The sequence below is a fragment of the Typopeltis vanoorti genome, chromosome 19 (assembly GCF_054136105.1).
Source record: "Typopeltis vanoorti isolate ZY-2024b chromosome 19, IOZ_Tvanoo_1.0, whole genome shotgun sequence".
Classification (NCBI taxonomy): domain Eukaryota; kingdom Metazoa; phylum Arthropoda; class Arachnida; order Uropygi; family Thelyphonidae; genus Typopeltis; species Typopeltis vanoorti.
In genome coordinates this window covers 29492676-29517677 of record NC_143567.1, presented here as the reverse complement: position 1 = coordinate 29517677, position 25002 = coordinate 29492676, and the positions used below count along the sequence as shown (strand labels likewise).

General features: G+C 35.5%; 1 protein-coding gene across 1 annotated transcript in view; it reads right to left on the bottom strand.

Moving 5' to 3' along the window:
- Positions 1–25002, bottom strand: part of IscU (Iron-sulfur cluster assembly enzyme) — a 76999-nt gene that overhangs the window by 30368 nt on the left and 21629 nt on the right. The window contains exons 2-3 of the mRNA XM_090408995.1: positions 21553–21666; positions 6417–6527 (exon numbers count right to left, since the gene is read on the bottom strand). Coding sequence (XP_090265121.1) covers positions 6417–6527; positions 21553–21666 — 225 coding nt within the window. The remainder of the gene's footprint in view (positions 1–6416; positions 6528–21552; positions 21667–25002) is intronic.

Sequence of the window (25002 nt, the reverse complement as noted above, 5' to 3'; positions counted from 1 at the left end):
AATTAATACAATGGTATTTCTGGTCACTTGTTTGTATGTGCTAATTGATAACATCTGCTATTATAATTAATTTTTTCTAGTCATTTTTATATAAGTTTTGGATTTCCTGATGATGCGAGTCTGACAACTTATGAAACTTGTTGGGTTATATTGATTAATTTATTAAACCTGTTATATGTTTAGATATACGTGATCTCAATTAAGTGAAAACCACAAAACATTTGTATTTAATTAACAGGAATGTTTCTGCTATGAAATAGGACATTCCTTTTAGTTTCTATAATACACAAATGGCAGAAATCATCACCATCAAATTCCAGACATGTACCCTTAAGATGTGTACAGGATATGATAGTACTATGTGAAAAATTTACATCATTACTAACATCCTATCTACGATTTTTCTCCAAATCAGTGTGTTACTTGTCAAGACTCCAACATTATCAGATCTTATATTTCTATCGTCTAAGGCACTTTGTACCGTATCAATCCACCTATATCTTGATCTTCCTCTGGGTCGTTTTCCTGATAACCTGTGAACACTTGTTTTGCCAATCTTTGCTCGCCCATTCTGTTTAAGTGACCATACCACCTGAGATTAGCTCTGCTAACGCATTTCTGGATGCCGACAATATCAAATTCTTTCCTAATATCCTCATTTTTAATATATTGCCATTGATGTCATCTGTTCACGCCTCTAATCTTTCTCAGGACTCTCATATCTGCAGTCTCTAGTCTTTGGTCAAGTGTTTTACTTCTGACCCAGCTCTCAGATCCATTAGTTAAAACTGATTTGAACACTGACTTGTATACAGCTAATTTAGTGTTCCGACTAATTTCTCTCTTATTCCATATGAATTTATTCAATTGACTTCATACAATACCAGCTTTGTTGATTCTGTTATCTATTTCCATATTTAATTTACCATCTTCACTAAAAATCGTGCCTAAGTAGCTGAAATGTTTTACTTGTTCCACAGGTTTCCCGTTCACAACACAGATGACATTTTCAACAATTCTACCTATTTTCATTGTCTTTGTCTTTTTAATGCTGACCTTCATACCATATCTATTACAACAGTTATTCAATTTAGTCAGGGAATCTTGCAAACTTGTAGCGGATTTATTTAGAAGTATAACATCATCCGCATAAAGCAAAGAGCTGACATTAACATCTCCAATTCTGATATCATGTTTAATACCACTTTCCTTCATAATGTGATCCATATAGATAATGAATAACAAAGGGGATAATGTACATCCTTGTCTCACACCATATTTAACATTAAACCATCTTCCTGTACTTCCTTCAATTCTAATTGCTGACTTACAACTCAAATAAAGACTAAGTATTGCTTGATATAATGACCCATTGACACCATATAACTGAAGCGTATTGAATAGCTTCTCTCTTGGCACCTTGTCATATGCCATTTCCAGATAGACAAAACTTAAATACAGATCTTTGTTATATTCCCACGCTTTCTCGACTATTTGTCGTAAAGTGAAGATCTGATCATGACAGCCTCTATTTGGCCTGAATCCAGCTTGTTCTTCACTCAGCTTTTCTTCCACAATTCTTCTCAACCGTTTCTCAAGTACACTTGCATAGATCTTGCAAGGAACACTCAGTAGGGAAATACCTCTGTAATTCTCACATTCAGTTTTATTTCCCTATTTATATATGGGTACTATGATAGCTCTACTCCAATCATCGGGAATTCGTCCCTCTGTCCAGGCTTTCTGAACTATGCAGTGCAGCCACTGTGAGACTCTTATACCACCATACTGCAGCATTTCTGGTCGAATATCATCTACCTCTGCTGCCTTGCCACATTTCAAGCCTTTGATGGCTTTTTCTACTTCAAGTATGGATACGTATTCCTGACTGCATGCCTGGTCAGTGTTTTTTACCACTGTGCTGTCATCACTGCTTGTTTCATTTAGCAGTTTTTCAAAGTAATTACTCCATACTTCAAGGATATCTTCTTCTCCCGTTTTCATGTCACCTTTATCATCTCTGACTCCTTTTACAGCACTCTTTCCTCCATTCCTAAGTTTCTTCAACAACCTCCAGAATATTTTGCCACCTTCTTGATATTTATTTTCTATATTCTTGCCAAAGTCCTCCCATGATACTTTTGTTTAGCTAGTTGTACACACTCTTTAGCTTTCTTACATATGTCTCTGTATTCTCTAAGAGCACAAGCTGACTTATTTGACAGGAACTTTTGATATGCTTTCCTTCTTTTCCTTCACTGCCTCTTTAATTTCCTGTGTCCACCATGGAGTTCTGATTTTTCTATCCTTGCAAACAACCTCATCACTGCCTCTCTAGCTGAATCAGTCAGGGTTTTCTTCAAGCCTTGCCACTGAATTTCCAAAGTTTGGTTGCTGTTCTCAAACTGTTTCATTTTTTTTTTCAATAAGCTTTGTGTATTTTAGTTTACAGTTCACATGTGAGAGCTGCTCAACTTTTATTTGCTTTAAAACTTTCTTACATGTTATTCTTTTCAATATGAAATTCAATTTTATCCTGCTCAAGACTAAATAGAGATCACTTCCTATTTCAAATCCTCTGTACACTCTGGTGTCCTGCACCAGGAAGAAAACCTCACTATCAACAATAACATAGTCAATGAGACTTTTCTTATTCCTTGCCTCTTCTCTCCATGTGAATTTGTGCACATTTTTATGTTGGAACATGGTGTTTGTAATAACCAGTCCACATCCTGAGCAAAAATCCAACAGGTATTTGCCATTATTATTAGCTTTGCTCTTTTCTCCAAATTTTCCCAAAATATTTTTGTATGTCTGACAATCATTTCCTACTCTGCTATTTAGATCCCCAACAAGGACCAACTTTTCCTTTTTCCTTGTATCAGTTTCCTTTTACTAAAGCATCAAAAAATTCCTCCACTTCTACCTTAAGTGGAAGAACCTTCTGTGGGACCATAGACACAAATACATCTCATTGTCCAGTTCCCCATTCTTATGTTTGCCCACATTACTCTACTTGACACTGCCTGCCATTCAAGAAGATTAGCCTCGTATTTAATGTTGAATACTATGGCTACTCCTTCTTTTGCTTGATTGTTATTGCCTGAATATAACATTTTGTATTTATTGCTCAGAAAGATCTCACCAGTTTTTGTCTTTTTTGTTTCAGTCCCCCCTATTATGTCGATCTGGTACTTATCTAATTCCTCAACTAGCTCCATTTCTTTGCCATTCAGACTTCTTATGTTGATAGTACCGATCTTTAACTCTGGTGATGTTGAGTTGGGGTGTACTTTCAGATTTGTTCCAGTAGCTGACTTTTAGCTGTTCGCCCTGGTTCCCTGGCGAAAACAACGGGGGCCTTGTGTAACCGGGCGACGCCTCAGCCAGCATGAAATTCTGTCATGTTGTACCATCATATAGAATATACAAAATGATGGCAGAAATCATCACTATATATTAATGCCTGAAATTAATGAAATCATTTCAGCACATAACAAGAAAAGAAAATTTGTGTTAACAGATAGCCAGATTTTTAACATACAGCAAGTGAAGTATGAACAATGCAATTCCTTCACATAAATTAGCACATGAATAACAAAAATTAGAATGTACATGCATATAAATGTTTGTAATCCTTGCTTTAGAAAGTAAGAACAAAAATCAACATTTCATAAGTGGTTAATATTAAGCAAATGAGAATCTGCATTATAAAATGGTAAATTAATGAAAAGCTGAATAAACATCTATATGCACAACTAACCACAAATGAGAGTAACTACTATATATATATATAACCATGTGTGACACCATAACGACAGCTTTATAAAAATTAAATAGTAACAGTTTATTTTATTATTAACTGCCATATATAAATTGCTTTTCTTCAAAATTACACCCATAAAAATGTTGTTTCAAAGAAAAAGTGACTTTTTTTAAAGTTCTAGGTTTTTTTTCCAACAATGTTATGATTTTTCCCATTTATTACCCACTTCATGCTCTGTTCTTTAGTATACTACCACATATATATAAAGAGTGATAACTAATGTTATTAGTGTTGAAAGTAATAAAATTCAGTGACTGTACAAGAATCATAATGGTATCATAACAGGCTATATACAAAATATTAAAAAATTACTGCCTTATAGATGTAAGTTGACCACTCTTTTTAATCACAGATGATCCCTCTCTTACAGATTCACTTCGACATCTATCTCAGATGCAGTGTTTCAGCACCTTGCCTATTCTACAGGTACTTCCATAATCGCTGCCCTAGTGAATTGGCAACCATTGTTCCTCCACTTTCTGCTGCATCTGTTAATACAAGACCAGCAACTGCCCAGCATCTCTTTACGGTGCAACTGCAAGCACACCAAACCTGCTTCTCCTCTTTCTCTTTTATTCCATCCATCTGTCCTCTGAAACAGTCTTCCTCATCAAGTATTTCCAAACAACTACAACCTGCAGCTCTTCAAAAAAAAAAAAAAAAAAAAAAAACCCCTACTATCTCAGTCCTCATCTGCAACCCATACGTGGCATTGATGTGCTTATAGGTCTTGAACTTTTATGTATGGGATCATTATAAAAAAAAATAATAATAATACTCACATCAGAGGTTAGACTTAAAATCAAAACTCAGAAGGAATGTTGGATAAACAGTACATTACTGTAATTAATGCCATTAATTCAAAAAAATAATAAGAAGAAGAAGAATAAGAAGATAATGTTTTGGATCTAAAATAGCTGCCCTCAGCCTCTTCCTGGATGAAAACATGACCAACAAAATTTGATTGTTTTACTGCCATAGGCAACTGCTGAAAGTCTTGTTTGCTAATACCACTAAATTACCTATAAAACTTAAAAAGTGGCTTCAAATTGTCAGTGATAAAAAATAAATAAACAAATAAATAAATGTAAGTCAATAATCACTACCAATCCAGGTGACTTGAGTGGTTGGCATCTCCACTCTTCAAATCCAGCTATGACTTCAAATTTCACTGTGATATAAATGCTTGTGATTGTATTCAGGCAGATGATTCATCGTCTGGTGCGAGGCCACTATCCTGCTTATTTGAGGTGTCTGAGGGTTGAAACAGTTCCATGTTTAGTCTTAGAGCAAGTTTCCCAGATTATCTAATCATACCCCTCTTATGCTACCAAAATATGCTTTAGTTTTCTAATCTTTCATTTATCAATTTTTAATTTAAATTTATCAATTACTGTTTTCTATTTTTAATTTCAGTATTCTAAAATTACTGCAGAAACTGTTTTAAAAAGATTTGATAATGAAATTAGTCCAGATAAATTAGTTCAATCTATAATCATTTCTGTTCATATAGAATATTGGTTTATCTACTTAATTTTCATTCAACAACAATAATGAAGTACTGTTATGTAAAACTTTTTAAATTTTTATCAGAAAAATTCATTAGAAAACAATTTCACATCAAGAACTGTTCCTTGCATTCTGTTGAAGCCACTGGTAATATTCATTATTATCAGACCTCCATGGAGTCAGACTCATCACAGGAGATCCAACTCTCAAGAAGCTCATCATACCATGACTTAAATGCATTCACTATGAAAGTGTGAGGAATGCATTCATCACACTTTCAGGCAATGCATTCCAATCACTCAACTCTCTATACAAATCTATGTCGCGTGTGCCAATCAACATCTCACTGCCATTTTGTTCACTCTCAAACCCACACACAAGAAACACAAAGCATTTATTTAATACACAATTTTAACTAAAACAAACACTGCCTACTGATCACAGCTAACAAAATATAATTAACAAACACAACTGACATTGCAACACACAGCTGTCTCAACAAACGACTTATCTTTACCACCAATGACAATTGAAGTTAAGAACTCTAAAAATTTGGTTTTAAACAAAACAAAGTTAACACAATAAAAATTGCTCATTCATATTACTATGTTTTACCGGCTACATAAGTTAATTGAAAGGGAGATGGTAAATCCCGTTTTATTTTATAGCCAGGTAAGAAACTCGGATCAAAATCCATTGAAGTCCTAGAGTTTCATGCCGAAAAAACTATCGGCGAGCCCAAGAGTAAGTAATCCCTTGGGTAGTACAACAGCAGGGCAACTCCATGCAAAGGTGGAGCAAGCTCCGTCACTAACCTTAATATTCTCTCACAATGTAAAACACAGCTCCTAAGATACGTATACTGTTTTACACTACGAGTTTCGTACATGGCTATAAAATAAAATGGGAGTTACCATCTCCCTTTCAATTGCTCATTCATATATTAAATTTTTGAGTAAAACTTAGAGGAGGGAGAAAAGAGGAAAGGAATGACATCAAAACACTTTATATAAAATTATATAATAAAGTTTTTTTTTAAAAAAATTATATAGTGCATAATGAATAGTATAAAATTCCTTACTGTTTTTCCTTTCACCCACTCTGTTGCTAAAGAACTTGAAGCTATAGCAGATCCACAACCAAATGTCTTAAACTTAGCATCAATTATTTTACCATTCTCATCCACTTTTATCTGAAATAAAATATTCTATACTTATTAACCATATAAATTTGAAGACTACACTTACATACAGATATATTTTAAAAACATCTGCTGTTTAGCGATGTCCAATTAAAAAAAAAAAAAAAGAAAGTATACATCTTAGATTTATAAATAAGCATTTAACTTTTTATGGAATACCTAATCAGTATTTCTTAATTAGTAATTCAATTAAGTTTGTATAAAAGAAATATTTATATACGCATGATCTTTCATAAAATGATTTGTAATATTTTATTGGTATCAAGAAAGAAAAGACTCGCCAAAATTCCATTTAATTCTGGAACTTAAAATAACTTAACAGGGAAGAAAGCATTGAACTTTCCAACTAATTTTTGTACCACTGAAGAACTGGAGCCTTGTTTATAAGTGATTTCAGAATAAGAAATTCAAAAGAGAGAGCGAGAGAAAAGATGTTGATTAGAAAAGCATTCTGGAAGTTGAATAAAAGTTTTTTGGGAAGAAAAAACATAACAAAGAAACGTTTTATAACTCAGAAAGGAGAAACAGTTTTCCCAAATTAACAGATTAATTTTCTATTAAATTTTTCTATTTTCTATTCAATATTTTAAAAATCTTATTATCGCTATCACTGAATTTATCAACAACATTACTGAGTCAGGGATGACCTAATTTCCTTATCTCTTTTTAAAGTTGAATATGCCATCTAGCATGTCATATCCTTAAGTTTCTAGTGGTCTTAAGGGATTTCCTGATGAAATTTTCAAAGAAAAAGGTGTATAACTTAAGCACGAACTCCATTATCTTTGTTCAGAAACATAAAGGATATGTCCTACTGATTTCAAAGATACACTGATGGTTACCATGTTTCAAAAAAAATAGCAAGTTACTGTGGCAATTATCAAGGATATATCTCTTCTCTACTATATTAGTAATAATACAAAGGAAGACCTTTGCTCACAATTTTGCTAATCGACTAAAGTGCAAAGATGACTGTTACCCAGGTGGTTAGCCCCATCTGGGTTAACTGCCTTGGGTTGGCCTTCTCTGCCTGGGATTGCTTTCCAGTCATCCCTGCAAATGACTATAAGACTACATTGAATTAAGAGGATGGAACTATTTAAAAAACCTCTCATAGCAAGAATAGACAGAATTTTATCTCCCCCTGATGAATATTGCAAATTTATCACTAGATGGTGATCTACACCATCTAGTGATAAATTTGATATCTCCTAGAATGCTTCTTTCTAAATACAAAAAAGTCTGACTGAACAATACAATATTATAAAGCATTTGGATGTCATATTGCTGGTTTTCAAATCAGTGTTTTTTCCTAACCTTCCATAAATGGTATTTTAATTCATTAATTAAAAAATCAAAATTCTCTTCCCATTGCTGACAGGTGGTGGGTATTGTAAAAAAATAACCTGTTCTGTTGTAAATAGTGGCATGCCCAACACATTACATAATCTGTTCCAAATACACAGAGCAAGAGGGCAGCAGTAGAATGCATGTTCTACTGTTTCCAATTGGTAACAGATGTCACAGATTGGTTCTCCAATGTTAAAGTACCTCCATTCGATGGCATTGACTGGAAGGCAACCATATGCAATTCTCCAAGCAAGATCCTTCCTGTTAGGGTACCCTTGGAACTTCATCAAGTTATGAAACAAAATATTGTTGTTAGTACCCAACTGTGGAACTTCGCAGCAAAAGAGATTAAAGATTTCTTTATACCAAATTTTACTTTTTTTAATGGAAAGAATGTCAATTCCAGAGTGTTTTAGCAGTCTTAGAGTTAAGCACAGAGTGTTGTATTCAGGAACAATCTCAGCTTATAATCATTAACTCCAAACAGGGGAAGATGAAAACCCAAGTAATATAGGAGAAGGTCTGCACATGTGTAATTAGTTTGCAATATTTTATGGATTTTTGAAGCTGTATTGCTTAAATAGCAGAATTTTAAGACCGGAAGTCCAAAATCCTCCATGCTTTGTTGATAGTTGAAGAAATTCCTTTTTAACTTCTTGGTATCGGCTAGACCAAAAAAATTGCACGGGTTTACTATATAATTGCTTTTCTTTAGCTTCTGTGATGTCTGTAATATTTATTATATACAACTGAGCAGGAAAGATTATGGTTTTGAGCAGGGGTTCTCAAACTTTTTAAATTTTGTACCACATAAATAAGAATAAAAAAATATATGTACCACCATAAAAGCATTTCCCGATTAAAAATCAATACATCCCAAATGGAGTGTTTATAATCAAAGAATAAAACATTTTAAATTTATATTATTTATTTATATTTGTAAATGAAACTTTTACATTATAATGAAATATGTAAGTGGTGGGTAATAATACATGAGCAAATATTAAGGAGATTTATTATTGGTGAGGATTAATGCGACGGATGAGCCTGTTTCATTGTAACCAATTTCGATATGTCGGGCTTTATCTTCATTAATTTCAAACGTAAGTCAGGTTCAAGTTGCAACCGTGTCCTATATTTATTTTTAATTAATAGCGTGGCTGAAAACCCAGTTTCGCAAAGATATGATTGTGTTGAAAGGCATTAAAAATTCTATCACTTTGTCGGAAATATACTTATATTCATCTCTTCTTTTTAACCAAAAATTGCATAAGTTATCTTTTTTGAACTCATTCATGAGATTTCTGTCACATGAAATATCTATGAGTTGATCTCTTTCTTGAATTGAAAAATTATCTAGCACAGTATCCGAAAAAGAAAACTGATCTCTTATCCAACTTTAATTTTCTAAATTTTCAGGAAAGTAGGAATGAAAATTATTAACAAGTCCTATGCAACTAATCTTCAATTAGTTGTTCATTCAGTGACAGATCATTTTCCTGGAGATACTCTTCTAATGTCGGTAATGTAGCAATTTTCTTCCTTTTCATGTCCTTAATTATGTATTCTATTTTTTTCACAGCTGCATTTATTTTGTCATGTACAGTAAAGACAGTTATATTGGAACCTTGTAAACTAGAATTCAGTTCATTCAGTTTTCCAAAAATATCGGCCAAATACGCTAAACGTGACAGCCAGAGTTCGTCAGTAAAACAATGGCAGAGTTCAAATTTGAATTCTGACAGGAATGTTTGGACCTCTGAACGTAATTCGAAGAGTCAAGTTAAAACTTTTCCCCTTAACAACCACCGCACTTCTGTGTGTAAAAGGAGCTTATTGTGGTTACTGCCCATTTCATTGCACAAAATTGTAAACAGTCATGAATTTAGGGCCCGACATTTAATAAAATTCACTACCTTCACAGATTGATCTAAAACAGTCTTTAGTTCTGTGGGCATTGCTTTGGTAGCTAGCGCTTCACAATGTATGCTGCAATGTGTAAACTTGGTATCTGGTGCAACTTCTTTAATTTTGGCGAAAACACAACCACGACAACCTGTTATTGAACGTGCACCATCAGCACACACTCCTACACATTTTTTCCAATTTATTTCATGGTCAGTGATAAACTCATTAATTTCCTTAAAAATCTCATCCACTGTGGTATGATTTGGAAGAGGCTCACAAAATAAGAATTCTTCATCTATGACTTGTTCTCTTTCATATTGAATATGCATCAACTGTGCAAAGTTGTTTACGTTTGTACTTTCATCGAACTGAATTGCAAAATATTTGCTTTGCTTTATATTTTCAATTAGTGTTTGTTTTACTTGAGCTGCCATTTCGTTAATTCGTCGCGAAACAGTGTCATCTGACAAAGAAACAACATTCAACTTGGCTGCTGCTGTAGGGCCAAGAATAGACATCACAATGTCTTTGGCTGCAGATAATATTAAAGTTTCTCTAATAGTATGTGGTTTTGCAGTTTGAGCAATTCTCAAACTAACCAAATATGATGCTTCATCTGCTCGTTCGTTAATTGAAGTGAGCATTTGTTAGTTTTCATTTCAGTTCGTTTTCTTTTAAAAAAGTCAAGAGGGTTACCTTTTAAACAGGCGTTTGTTTTGAAAATGCCGTAGCAGAAGCGATGGTTTAATCGAGTAATTCGAAAATTGTTCGTAACAAATAACACACTGGGGCCTGGGGTCGTTTTCATCCTCGTTCCAAAAAAATCCATATTCCAAATAATTTTCATTATACTTTCTTGTAGCAGTAGCATTTCATTTTCTAAATGCTTCGTGAGATTCAGGATTAAAACTAGAAGTGCTAGCTGTGCAGTGTCATCTGCCAGCTGTTTCCTCTTCGATTTTTCAATTCCTAACCATTTGCCCATTATAATGAGGATATTGTCATTATAATGACATTACATTATATTTTATTTGACATTATAATGTCAAATAGAGTGACACTACTGTTATTATATTCTGTATACATTGCTAGTGATCTCATTCATAAACAAAATTCAGCACATTCCTGGGCGTTCGCAAGAACATCACATCTCGGTAGTAGTAGTATCTTAACAGCGGTGTCAGCATAAATCAAAAACACCACTCCACATTCATACGAATATAAACATAATATTTATTTTTAATATCATTTATATTAAATTTAACGGAATATCACATAATTGATATTAACGGAATATCTTAATAAAATACATTTTCACGTAAAATAATATATTACTCTTAAACTTGCAACAATCTATTGCTTTTGTTTTTCATTATGTTATATGTACTTTGTTTATTATAATTTTTTTACATACAAAAATACTGTTTCAAAATAAATATTAAATATGAAAACCCTTATGACATGATAATGAGACTTCGCATCCGAAAATTCACATAAAACTGCAATAAAATTTATTTGTTCATTTTATTCGATTCGCCAAGCTATATTCTTGGAACAGTCTACTTGTTACAATATTAAAGTACATTTTTCTGAACATTTATTTAAATATTTTGTATAAAAATTGTACCACCAAAAATAACGTAATGTACCATTAGTGGTACATGTACCACAGTTTGAGAAACGATGGTTTTGAGTACTATGGCTTTAGAAGAAAAGGAGAGCAGCCCTATTTTCTAGTTGTCTAACATTTCCAAGTTCTTGTATATAAGTTCTTGGACTGGTAATATTGGGTAAGTGGAGAAGGGAATTCCAAGTATAATGAGGGGTTCTCTCTCTTTGGGGTTAGTCCAAAAGGAATGCCTCCGAGATCCCACTTTCTATAAATGTTTAATTTTGTCTTGTCTGCATTAATAATTAATCTGCTGCTTTTTGCTGAATTTTTCCAAAATACCAAAAAAAAATATATATGGAACCATTAAAAAACTTCCAAGTTCCGACTACATCATCAGCATGCTAATACCTTATTTTCCTTTTTAGTTGAAGGAACTGTTATTCCTCGCACAGCATGTGTATTGTTGACTTGTTGTAAGAAAGGTTCAAGAACCAATGCAAAGAGCAGTGGACTGAGAGGGAAACCTTGCTTGACTCCTTTTTGAATTTTTAATGGGTCTGACAGGAACCCATTAACTAAGAGGTGGGAGGTTGAATTGGCATAGGCTCCTTTGATAACAGATAGCAGTTTTTTACCTACACCAATTTGCTGGAGGATGTGGAATAGAAAGGGATGCCGGACATTATTGAATGCTTGAGTAAGGTCTACCGATAGCATTGCCATCAACTGCTTTTTCGTGTTAACTAAGCGGATTAGATCACATAGCAGAAATAGATTAAATTCTACTGCTCGACCTGGTACTCCATACACCTGTGTGCTTTTAATTATATATTTCATTCCCACTTTGAGCCTGTTATTGATAATGTGGAAAAATATCTTGTAGTCAGTGTTAGATAGAGAAATAGGTCTCCAGCTGCTGATTAAAGTGTGATCTCTATTAGGTTTAGGAATGAGGACAGTATGACTTGCTACAAATTCACTTTGTATGTGTCCTGATGAGAGAAAGGAATTAAATAGTGTAACTAGAATGGAAGAATAAAATCCCAGGCCTCATGATAAAGTTCTATCCCTAGACCATCAGGCCCTGGGATTTTCTTGTCTGGCATTCTTTATAGGCTGTGGTAACTTCAGATTCTTTTTATGTTGGAGGTTTAATGGATTTTTTACAACACTCAGAAAGAATTAAATTAGAATTTAATACTCCTATATTTCGTCCTAGTCACTAGGACATCTACGGGGATTACAAAAACAATTAATGTAACATGCACACAAAAACTTACAATACTAAGCCCAACCACGTGGGTGACACTAAAGTCCTATCTAGGTGGAGCGCCCTCTAAGGGCGGTAGTAGGTGGCCTGGAATGTAAGGTGGGACCTCTGGTGATGAGTGTTTCCCAAATCTTCGGAAGCTTAATGCAACCGTATTTGTTAAGATTTGGTTGGTTTCTGAGAGCTGCTGCAGCTTCTAAGAAAAGTCTCTCTTTCTTGAATTTGCTGTGGTGGAGCATGGTGGTTTTCTTCCATGATACTCTGTGGGTGGTGTCCAAAACATGATCAGCCAAGCCTGAATGGCCATAGTTGTGTTTAACGATGTACGACTTGTGTTCCTCCAGGCGGATGGATGCTGATCTGCCTGTCTGTCCAAAGTACGCAAGCTTACAGGAACAGGGTACTTTGTAAACTCCAGGCAGAGAGAGAGGGGGGAGCTAATCTTTCGTAGAACGGATAAGGGTAGCAAGTTTGCGGTAGGGCTTATTTGCTGTGTGTAGGTTATACTTTTTTAGTATCTTGGCTATTTTTTCCAAAGTGCCTCGGATGTAGGGTATGGTGATGGCATTTTTAAATTCTTGTTGACGAGAGGGACGGGGAATGGGGGGGGAATTGATTATTTTTTTGATACTGTGTTCACTGTAGCCACTGGAGAGGAAAGTTCTGTGTATGTGGTTAAGCGCAGTAGTGAGGGCGGTTCCACTGGAACAAAGATTGTGGGCTCTCTTGGTAAGGGTTTTAATGATGCCATATTGTTGTGAGGGATGGTGGTGGGAGCGTTTGTGAATGTATCTGCCTGTGTGTGTGGGTTTTCTGTATACAGTGAAGGCAAGTGTATCATTGAGCAGGCGCGTGACTAAGGTGTCTAGGAAGGGTAAACAATTGTTCTTTTCCTTTTCCATAGTAAACTGGATTCTTGGATGTAGGCTATTGAGATGACCGAGGAAGGAGTCTAACGGGTCGTTTTTCGAAATCTTCCATATAGAAATTGGCAAGGGGGAGTGAGAGGGGGAAACCCATGGCGGTTCCTTCTATCTGCTTGTAGATTTTGTTATTCCAAGAGAAATACCCAGAGTTGATGGGTATTTCTCTTGGAATTTCACTGTATACACTTGCCTTCGCAGAAAACCCACACACACAGGCAGATACATTCACAAACTCTCCCACCACCACCACCACCCCTCACAACAATATGGCATCATTAAAACCCTTACCAAGAGAGCCCACAATCTTTGTTCCAGTGGAACCGCCCTCACTACTGAGCTTAACCACATACACAGAACTTTCCTCTCCAATGGCTACAGTGAACACAGCATCAAAAAAATAATCAATTCCTCCCCCATTCCCTGTCCCTCTCGTCAACAAGAATTTAAAAATGCCATCACCATACCCTACATCCGAGGCACTTCGGAAAAAATAGCCAAGATACTAAAAAAGTATAACCTACACACAGCAAATAAGCCCTACCGCAAACTTGCTACCCTTATCCGTTCTACGAAAGATTAGCTCCCCCCTCTCTCTCTGCCTGGAGTTTACAAAGTACCCTGTTCCTGTAAGCTTGCGTACTTTGGACAGACAGGCAGATCAGCATCCATCCGCCTGGAGGAACACAAGTCGTACATCGTTAAACACAACTATGGCCATTCAGGCTTGGCTGACCATGTTTTGGACACCACCCACAGAGTATCATGGAAGAAAACCACCATGCTCCACCACAGCAAATTCAAGAAAGAGAGACTTTTCTTAGAAGCAGCAGCAGCTCTCAGAAACCAACCAAATCTTAACAAATACGGTTGCATTAAGCTTCCGAAGATTTGGGAAACACTCATCACCAGAGGTCCCACCTTACATTCCAGGCCACCTACTACCGCCCTTAGAGGGCGCTCCACCTAGATAGGACTTTAGTGTCACCCACGTGGTTGGGCTTAGTATTGTAAGTTTTTGTGTGCATGTTACATTAATTGTTTTTGTAATCCCCGTAGATGTCCTAGTGACTAGGACGAAATATAGGAGTATTAAATTCTAATTTAATTCTTTCTGAGTGTTGTAAAAAATCCATTAAACCTCCAACATAATGTCCTCACAGCACTTAAGCCTCTACACAAGAACTTCAGATTCTGTAATGGGACTGTCAAGCCCATCTTGGACATGAACAGGAAAGCCATTAATGTTCCAAGAGTTATAATTTCCAACAGTACTATTGTCTTCAAACAGATTTTTGTAGTGTTTTTGAAAGGAGTCAAGGATGTCTTTAGTGGTGGACATGTCTTCTCCATCAACACAGATTTGAGTGATAGTCCTTTCTTTGCGAAATTTTGTAAATTGTCTATTGAAGAATGCAGCTGAAGAGAAAGGAATTGATATCTGCTAAGTGCTGTTGTATTCTTATCTTAAAATTTCTTTCTTCTACTTGTTTCTGCCTTTCCAGTTCTATCTCTATGTTAATGTTTCTAATGATGTTGCTACATTCTATACCACTGCGTTGGTTTGTTACAAACCAGCTTCTCTCTTTATACAGGTCTTTCAACTCTTTTCTTTTGAGGAAAGCCTGTTCCTTTCACCATTCCATCATATTCTGCTTAACTGCTTGTTTGAATTGTAACCACATATCCCAATTCCAGGGATATATGGTTCAAATCAAACATTATTTCAATTCAAACAGAGGTCTGGAATTTAGTTGAAAAGATCAATGGAAAATTTGGTGGAAGTTGTTTCCATGGTCCAGAAGAGATCTCTACTTTTTCCATGCAGCGGAACTTAAGTATAACTGGATTATGATCTAACATGTTGATGTCAAGATGTTTTATCTGAATTATCCTATTTATAAGGGAAGAAGAGATAAATTCGATCAATACAAGCACTGGTCGAATTTATATCTCTACCTTGATTCATGTATGTGTATCCCTGGAGATTAGGATTATGAATCCTCCATATATATCTACTAGTTGAGCATTGTCAAGGCAAGTTTTTAACCATGCATATCCCACTTTTCCACTCCTGGGGTGCCCCCCTATTTTGTCTAATATGGGGGTTTTCAATACAATTCCAGTCTCCAACTGCTATGATGCAGTAGGCACCATATAAATATGGCTCCAATTCCTGGAAGAATTTTTGTCTAAATGTTCCATTGGATGGAGCATAAACATTTATAAAATTTATTACACATCCACAGTATTTCCAGTCAATTGTCAAGATTCTCTCTTCTGCATCCCTTTGGATATTACAGAATGACCTAAGGAGGGGGGGAAGACTACTCCTGCCCTACTAAATCTTCCAAAGCTCCAATAAGAAAGAAGTGGATATCTATCTGTTAAATTTTTTATATCTGCAGAAGTATGTTTCTTGGAGAAATAAAAACCTGATATTATGGTGTAGCATAAGTTTCCATATAGTTTCTTGTTTAATTTGGCTATGGAATCTTTGTACATTTAATGAGGCAATGCAGAAAGGAGATGCTATGATTATTGAAGTGTCACTGGTAAGTCTTTAACTTCTAAATTTTGGATGAACCCAATGAGGTCTTCAATCTGTGAAGAAGTAATTGTGTAACCTGCTTCTTGTAAACTGTTTTCTAGTTTTTTTTACAGTTGTTTTCCGTTACTTCAATTTCATGGTTATCATTTTTGATTTGGAAGCCAGTTATTTTCTTTTCATGTAGATGATAACTGTACTGAGAAAACTTTGAATCAGTAAACTTTATATTTTCTTTAATTTTATCTCTTGCTTTCTCTTTATTAGCATGAGTTGGTTCTTCATAATCCATAAACTCTTCTGAGCCTGAAGAGTTTTCATTTGATGATCCACAGCCTTCTCCACTTTACATTTTTTATTACTACTACTTCTTTTAGTTGTAGCTCTTTTTTTTAATTTTTTTTTGTTAATCTTCAATTATTTTTATTAATTCATCTTTCCTTTTGATGATCCCGTCTGCATATTAAGTTCTTTAGTTGTCTTACTTACTTTTCTGTTTCTTCTCCAGTTTCTCCTTGTAAAACAGTTGAATGTTTTTGCATTTCATCGTGTACCTGTTCAGTTATTTTAGGTTCATTATTGGTAATTTCAACTGATATTCCATCAGTATTTGACTGGAAAAGTTGCTCCTGCAGATCTGGAATTTTGGGGCTAATTTCTAACTGATTTGGTTGCGCACTTTTTGTGATTTTACTAAGTGTAGTTTGCTTAAAAGCGTCTATATTTTTATTATTATTATTATTATGCGACACCTCCAGGGAGTCCAAAGACTCATCGAGGGAGAGTGTGCCAGGAGCATTGAATGATTGCCCCTTCAAACTACTAACTACACTCAAACTTGTTTACCTTTTTTCATGAGCCATTAGTAGCAGAGGCTCTACCAATCGACCAACTTACTAGACTGAATTGGAATCTCCAGGAACTCTTCATTATGCCTCTCTGATATATATGGTGTACTAATTGGCTCTACAGGAGCTCCCACTCTTCCCGCGTAAGTTCTAAAAGGACAAGTGTTAATGCGGTGTTCAGAACTTTCACATTTCTGACAGGGTTTGAGGCACTGATTAGCGATATCTCCATGCAGTTGAAACATTTAGATTTGGGACAGTTACCATCTATGTGATCGTGTAAACCGCAACGCAGGCATTGACATTGTACTCCGGAATAGTTTACCATAACTCAGGTTGTACCGATGTTGACAAAATTTGGTATGGGCATCTTCATATCCATTGTGAAGTAACATCACCAGAAAACCAATTTGGATCTTCACTTGACACACCCTTTCGTATATTACTAATCTTACCCCATTTCGAAAATGTCCGTATAAGAATTTCATTATTATTCTCTATATATTCCACCAAAAATCTTTCGAGTTTTGCTATTTTTATCTGGCTACAGACCATTACAGGAATAACTGTGCTGCTTTCAAAAGTAAAACCCTGTAATAGTTTGTCCCTTGTTTCCATGTCTTTAACTACAATTAAACATTTCCCTCTGCTGTAAGGGATGACAGAATAAATCTTGTTTGTGCCGACTATCTCTTTTAAAACCTTAGTTACCCATCTCGCTTCTTCACATCTGGGAATTTCAATTCCTAGAGTTCATACCCTTGGAGTAATTGGTACCATTACCTCAAGTGGGAAAAAGACTATAACCTCTGCGTTTAATTGGAAGAAAAAAAAACTTTCAGTCTTAAGACTGAGAATAAAATAATCCTGTGATACAGAAATAATTCTACACCAGCAGCAAATGTTTGAGCTACTATAAATGGTGGTCATGATACCACTAAAAGTAATCCCATAATGTAGATACTAACTGTACTACCAGCAATCCTAATATTTATTAAAATAAACCAGTGCTAGCAGGGACGAAACCACCACTAGCACCAGTAAAATAAATGAAAGTGAAAAACAAACAAAAGAAAACCAAAGTACTTATCTTGCCAAAAACCGAGATCTCTTCGACCTTTATTGAGGTCTCTTCAGCGGGAGCCAGATCCAAAGTTGAAGTAATGCAGAAGTCATATTTCCATATACAAGTAGCCAAAAGGTGTCACACTTTATTACTAATATACTTTAGATTAGATATAAATGTTGAAAGTTTTTTGTAAAACATCTATTTTACAACAGGAAAAAAAAACACTTTTAACATCTATCTCTAATCCAAAGTATAATAATAAGAAGATGTGACACCTTTTGCTACTTGTATATGGAAATATGACTTCTGAATTACTTCAACCTTGATATCACTTTTGGGTCTGGCTCCCAATGAAGAGACCTCAATAAAGGTCAAAACCAATTTGGGTAGTGACCCTTCCCATAATGCATAGCATTATACATGTCTGCAAGGATACATGCATTGCATTATTGGATACTAAGGCAAATGATGTGAAGTCATTAGCCTCTATATATAACTAGCCGAGTCGTGAAGTGACTTCATGCACAAACTTTGCTTACAAATTTGGATAAAGGATAAAACCAAGAATATAATTTCTTGTCATCTTTAATTTATGTTAGATACCTCCCTCCCAAACAGAAGGATTCACAGAAAAAAAACAAAAGAAACATTTCAAGGAAAACCTCAAGGTGAGAAAAATGTAGCACCACCATAAATATGATATGGAAAACCAAAGCTAATTATGAGAAAAGGCAGGCTGATGAGGCCAAAAGAAATCCTAAAGAGTTCTTTTGGCAAGTAAAAGGAGGAATGACCATTAAACATGCTGATGGAGTGAAAGTAACAGAAGCAAAAACAGCTGATGTCCAAAGTGAGGTTTTTGCAATGGTGCATTATCTAGGTGGTGATGCTGCAATACCATACCAAATGTGACATGGACTGACAAGAGAATAGATGATATTCAAGAATCTAAATGCGAAACACAGCCATGGGATTGGATTTCATATCAGCCCATCTATTACGAGAATGTGAAAGGGAATTTTCAGCTCCTCTGACTGGGAAGGTGCCAATGAAGTGGAAAGAGTGTAAAATAATCCCACAGCATAAAGGAGATTCCAAGACAGAAGCAATAAATTATAAGTCAATCAGCATCTCAGGAGTGGTGGTGGAAAATTGGTGAAAGACAGAAATTAGGATTGGGTGGATAGGAATAAGTTATTTTACGAGGGACAACATGGTTTTGTGAAGAGTAGGTCTTGCTTTGGTAATTTGCTTCTTTTTTATAATAAAGTAAGGAAAAGGGAAATGACTACTCAGTGAATACTGCTGGACTTTTCAAAGGTATTTGACAGGATTCTACAAAGAACTCTGTTGCATAATGAGGATGGATATGAATCTGGTGATTAGGATTAGAGGGTGGCTGATGGACAGATATCAAAGAGTGGCTTATGGAGAAGTTGAGTCTAGAAGAAGGCAGGTGACCAGTGGTGTTCCACAGGACCCAGTAATTGGTCTTCTGTTGTTTAATGATTATGAGAAAGTGGAAACAGCAATAGTAAATGAAGCTGATGTAGAGATCCAGCAGGATGACTTAAATAGACTGGCAATATGGCTACATTAAATTGACAACCATAATGCCAGTTTAATGTAGCCAAGAGGAAGACTTAAATCTATTTCAAACTGATGTAGTCAGTAGTGTTTTAAAAGATTTGAGTTGTTTTTGAATTACAACTGAAGAGCTAAAGCTGTGATGCAGGCATTTTATGTCGGCATGTATTCCTCTGTATATTAGTTCCTGTTGGTGGGCTAAGTGTACTCTCAATTTTTATAAATTTTATATATATTTTTATGTAATTTGGAAATCCTGTCCTGGAGACTTAACATGGAACATTTTCATGCCACTTCAGGCTTCCAAAAAAAACCCAGGATAGTGGTCTCATACCACTCAATAAAATTCCTTTCCCATCTAAAAACAATCACAAGCCCACAGTGAGATGTGAAACTGCAACATGTCAGAAGGAGAGTGAATATACTAACCACTCAGCTCAGGCTAGTGAATCCTACTTGTTCAGGATGTATGTGACTAACCAGTCAATAACACTGAAGAAGATACCTGAAGTGATAACTTAAGTAAGGCAAAGTGAATGTGCAGAAAAACATTCTGTACATTCACTTTTTTTTCTGCATAACTAATGTTATTAGACTTAATAACATTAATATAATGTTATTAAGTCTATGAGTCAGAATTTTAAGAGATTTATATTGAAAAGAATGCCACATGTTATGATTAATACAACAGATTGCATTAAAAATTGTGATGAAACCTTTGAGCCAACCCAAAATTTCCATCCTTTTCTCATATTCACAAGAGTTTTGAAACAGTTTATTCTTTTTTTCTGAAAAATTCTATAAATACCAACTTTCGAATTAAAGCTTTGATATTTACCCTCTATTTAACTATTAACATGTTTTTAAAAATAATCTAATTACATATTTTAAATATACATACCTGTTCTTGTTTTATGATTATGTATTTTTATTTCATTAAAATGTTTATACACACAGGTATTTAAAGAATTCTTGTTGCATACCTTACATAGGTCAGAGCAGGTTTTGAAATAATTTTAGCATGTCTAAGTTTTCTTTTCTTCAGTATTCTGCAGAATATAGAAGAAAAGAAAAATCTTGATACAGCACATCATTCATCTATTACAAATCACACCATTGACTGGGATAGAGCCACCATGCTCTAACTAGAAGGCAACCTTCCTTTTATGTCGAATCAAGGAATCCATGGTGGTCATTCATGGCTCTTCAACAGAAACCACAAACATCTAGAAATCATTAATCGCATCTCTCGACATACTAGAATTCAACTTCTCTAACAATCAACCAAAGAGACAGCTGACACTGCTGCATCACTGGTGTCTCGTTTTGACTATTGCTGTTCTAATGAGTTATCTAATTGATTTTTTTAATTTGTAATCCTTTCTTAATATACCATCATAAGATACTGGTCCTTTGAACATAAAACTAGTCAATATATAATCTAATTGTATGAAATACTAATGACTATAAAACTCAGATATTGTATTATTAATTATTCTTTTAATTTAAATATTCACTTTATCTATTTTGTAATATCAATTAAAACATTTATTATTATTAGTACCAGTCCTCCATCATTCAAAAGAATCATCACATGGGATTGTAATTGTAAAACACGGATAAAGTTCAAACTGTGTGCAACTAATTCAAAGTTTTTCAACTCACCATGCTCCATGCAAAAACCTGCTCCTCACCTCCTTGTTCACAACTAATATACTTGAAATGTGAATTTTTATTCTGTAGAAAAAATCCTCTCATGTAGCAAATAAAAGTGAACTTGAAGTTACTAATTATCAGAAGAGGTTAAAGTAATTATCTGATTAAAGTTATTCATCATACTTCTGTCAATACAAATCTTCAACAATTTAAACAGCATCAAAGATAACAGTAATGTAGTTTACCTGCAGCTTCATTACATCTCCACAAGCAGGAGCCCCAACCAATCCTGTACCAACATTCTTATCAGTCTTATCTAGAGAACCTACATTTCTAGGATTTTCATAATGATCAAGGACCTGTAAAGAAAATTACATATGCTGAAATGGAATTAAAATTTTGGTAAAATTAAATATTATAAATAATAATAATAAATCAGCTAATACCTTTTATTCCCTTATAGGAGTAGGCAAGGCCTTTTTTTAACCCCGTCTAGCTTTTCTCCAAAACCTAGATAGGGTTAAAAAAGGCCTTGCCTACTCCTGAGCTGAGTGGGCAGTTCAATCTCCACCAGTAGCCAATCAGAGATAGCTGGCCCAAGACTATCACTAATTATAAGTGGCAACCAATGAAGAGACTAGCTTAACAAGTGCTGCCATCTCTCTTGGTGCCCTAACCCTAACAGGATATGTTCTTGTCTGAAAGAACGTGGATTAAAAAAATATATTTTTTGGTAGATCATGACAGACAGAAATAATACAAAAAATTGTTATTATGATCACCAGATCTCCATCGTATCAAAAGATTCATCACAGGAGGTCCCAGTGTTAGAAACACATATAGCTCATCATGCTATACCTTGAATGTATTCCAGTTACCCACCACTCATCATCATCAAATTCTTGACCTGTACACCCCTTTTAGCGTGCATATCAAGAATTTGATGATGATGAGTGGTGGGTAACTGGAATAAGTTTACCCACATGAAAAGTTTACATCATAAAATTTCACCCACTACTCTCCATGCAAAAAAAAAAAAACTAACTCTCATCTCCCTTGCTCACACCCTCCTTATACATCTTCCAGAGATGGTTTCTAGTTCTCTCCCTGGCTATGAAACCTCTTTCATGTTAATATGATAATAATCTCTTACCAACTTACATGTCTCAACAAAATACAAGACTGCAAACTATATCCTCTATATTTCTGCAAACTCAACATTCCAGAGACCAAAACCTACATTAGTCTATCATCTCTGGACCCTTTTCAAATAACATTTCATCCTTCTGAAAACCAGGTGACCAAATCTGTGCACAGTAATATATATGCAATTCTTATACATTGTAACCCTAATTTCCTCACTTCTAAACATCAGTATAGCCGCTGCACTCCATTATCCTTACAATTTTAGCAATGCTACCTAATTTTCAGGTTCTTGCCAAGCACAACCTTCTTGATCCCTTATCTTTTCCATCTCCTCTAAGATATTACTCAATTGCATATTCTGCATTGCTTCCAAATTATAAAATGATACACAGGAGGACTTGAATAGACCAAGTCTATTCAAGTCCTCCTATAATGCCACAACATCTGCTCTACTCCTCATAGTTCTTCCCAACTTTGCATCATCTGCAAACAACTGAATATTTCCATTCAAACCTTCCCCAATGTCAGTGGTCCTAAAACACCCATCAGACACACTAGTGACTTCTCTTCTGGGATGTTGTTTTCTCCATATAACTTGCTCATACCCATCAGTTTCCTTGAATACTTGGGAGATAGATGACATTGATGGTAGTGGTGTCATAGTTGGAGAATTAAGTAGTAGTGGAGAGGATGAGATGTATTTAGCGAAGCAGTGTGCCCTCCCACAATGAGTCCTTGGACTCCATGGAGGTGTCACATAATAATAATACTTCCCATTTATCATTAACACTTTAACCTACTTAATAACTTTTCCAATTTAGTTACCTTAAGTGTTCCAACCCTCACAATTTCCCTTGGAAAAATTAAATAATTTACCTTTCACCCTTGTAGCTTCATAATACATACTTAGAGAAAATAATACATCATCACTACCTGCAAGTACCTTAATAACTTGAAGGTTAATCACATCAGGAGTGTCCTTAGTGAGGCAGGTCCAGAATATTTCAACATCTTTCTCTAAATCCAGAGTCATTTATTAAAAAGGTGGCACACCAATTGGCAACTCCTATAGGTAGAAATGACCTGCTAATGCTTCTGGCTGGTATCTCCACTTGGGCCTGGCTCCCGCTGAAGAGACCTCAATAAAGGTCGAAACTAGTCTGGGTAGTGGCCCTTCCCTTAATGCATAACATTAGACATATCCACAAGGAGATGTGTTTTGCATTATGAGAGATACTGAGACAGGAGTGTTGGTAGCTTGCTCCACCTTTGCAAGGAGTCGTCCTGGTGTTGTACCACCTTACCCCCAGTCCTGAAGATACTTTCAGGTGCAAACTTTGTTTGCTCACACTTGGATAAAGGATTAAACTAAATTTATTATATTCTAACCAAGTGAAAAATAAACTTTCAAAATATTTAATGTTTCTTCAGGCAAATTTAAATTTTTATTAATTAAAAATTTAATTAATAAAAATTGACGAAACGGCTATGTTTTGGAAGAGGATGCAAACACGGACACTTATTACAAAAGGGGAAAAATCTATGCCTGGATTCAAGGTCGCAAAAGATCGGATCACTGTTATGATTGGTGGCAACACTTCAGGGGAGTCGAAACTTAAACCACTTACAGTGTACTATTCCCAGAGACCGCGGGCCTTTAAGAAAAATGACACGAGTAGGCAATCTGGAAATCCAATACCAAGGCTTAGGTTACACGTGTGCTGTTCGCAGACTGGTTCAATAACCTTCATTCCCCAGGTGAAGAAATATTGTGCCAAGAAGGGAATCCTGTTTAAAGTGCTTCTCCTCCTGGACAATGCCCCCCAGCCATATGGAAGAGTTGGATGACTTTCATTCTGACATAAAAGTTGTTTACCTGCCTCCTAGAACCACTGCACTGTTGCAACCTATGGATCAAGGCGCTATTGTGACTCCCAAAGCCTACTATCTGCACCATATGTTTTCCCAAGCAATCAAGGCCATTGATAGTGGTGAGGGCATTGCTCTATGTGATTTCTGGAAAAATTATATCTTTGACACTATCAAAAACATCAGGGTGGCATGGGATGAAGTCAAGCGGACAACAATGAATGCTGTGTGGAAGAAACTCTGCCCAGAAATGTGAAACTGGCAGAGCAATTAGAGCTGGAAGTGGATAACGTTGACGTTAACGAGCTTCTTTTGAGTCACGATGAAGAGCTTACTAATGATGACCTTATTCAGTTGGAAGTTCCGAAATTCCGAAGAAAATACTATGCCGATTGAACCACCAACTCCAGACGTTAAGAAATTTACAACAAAGGGACTAGCCGAGGCTTTTAACCTGATAGACATGGCGCTAGCAAAATTAGAATCGATGGATCGGAACACCGAGCGGTTCAGGAATGTTAGACGCCGTATCCATTCCGATATGTCTAGCTACAAGGCCATCTATGATGACAAAAAGCGTGTGACCACGCAATCTACTCTAGACACGTTTGTGAGATGCCGCTCATCAAGATGACAACTCAGACGACCCCGACCACGCTCAGCCTTCAACATCGAGAGGG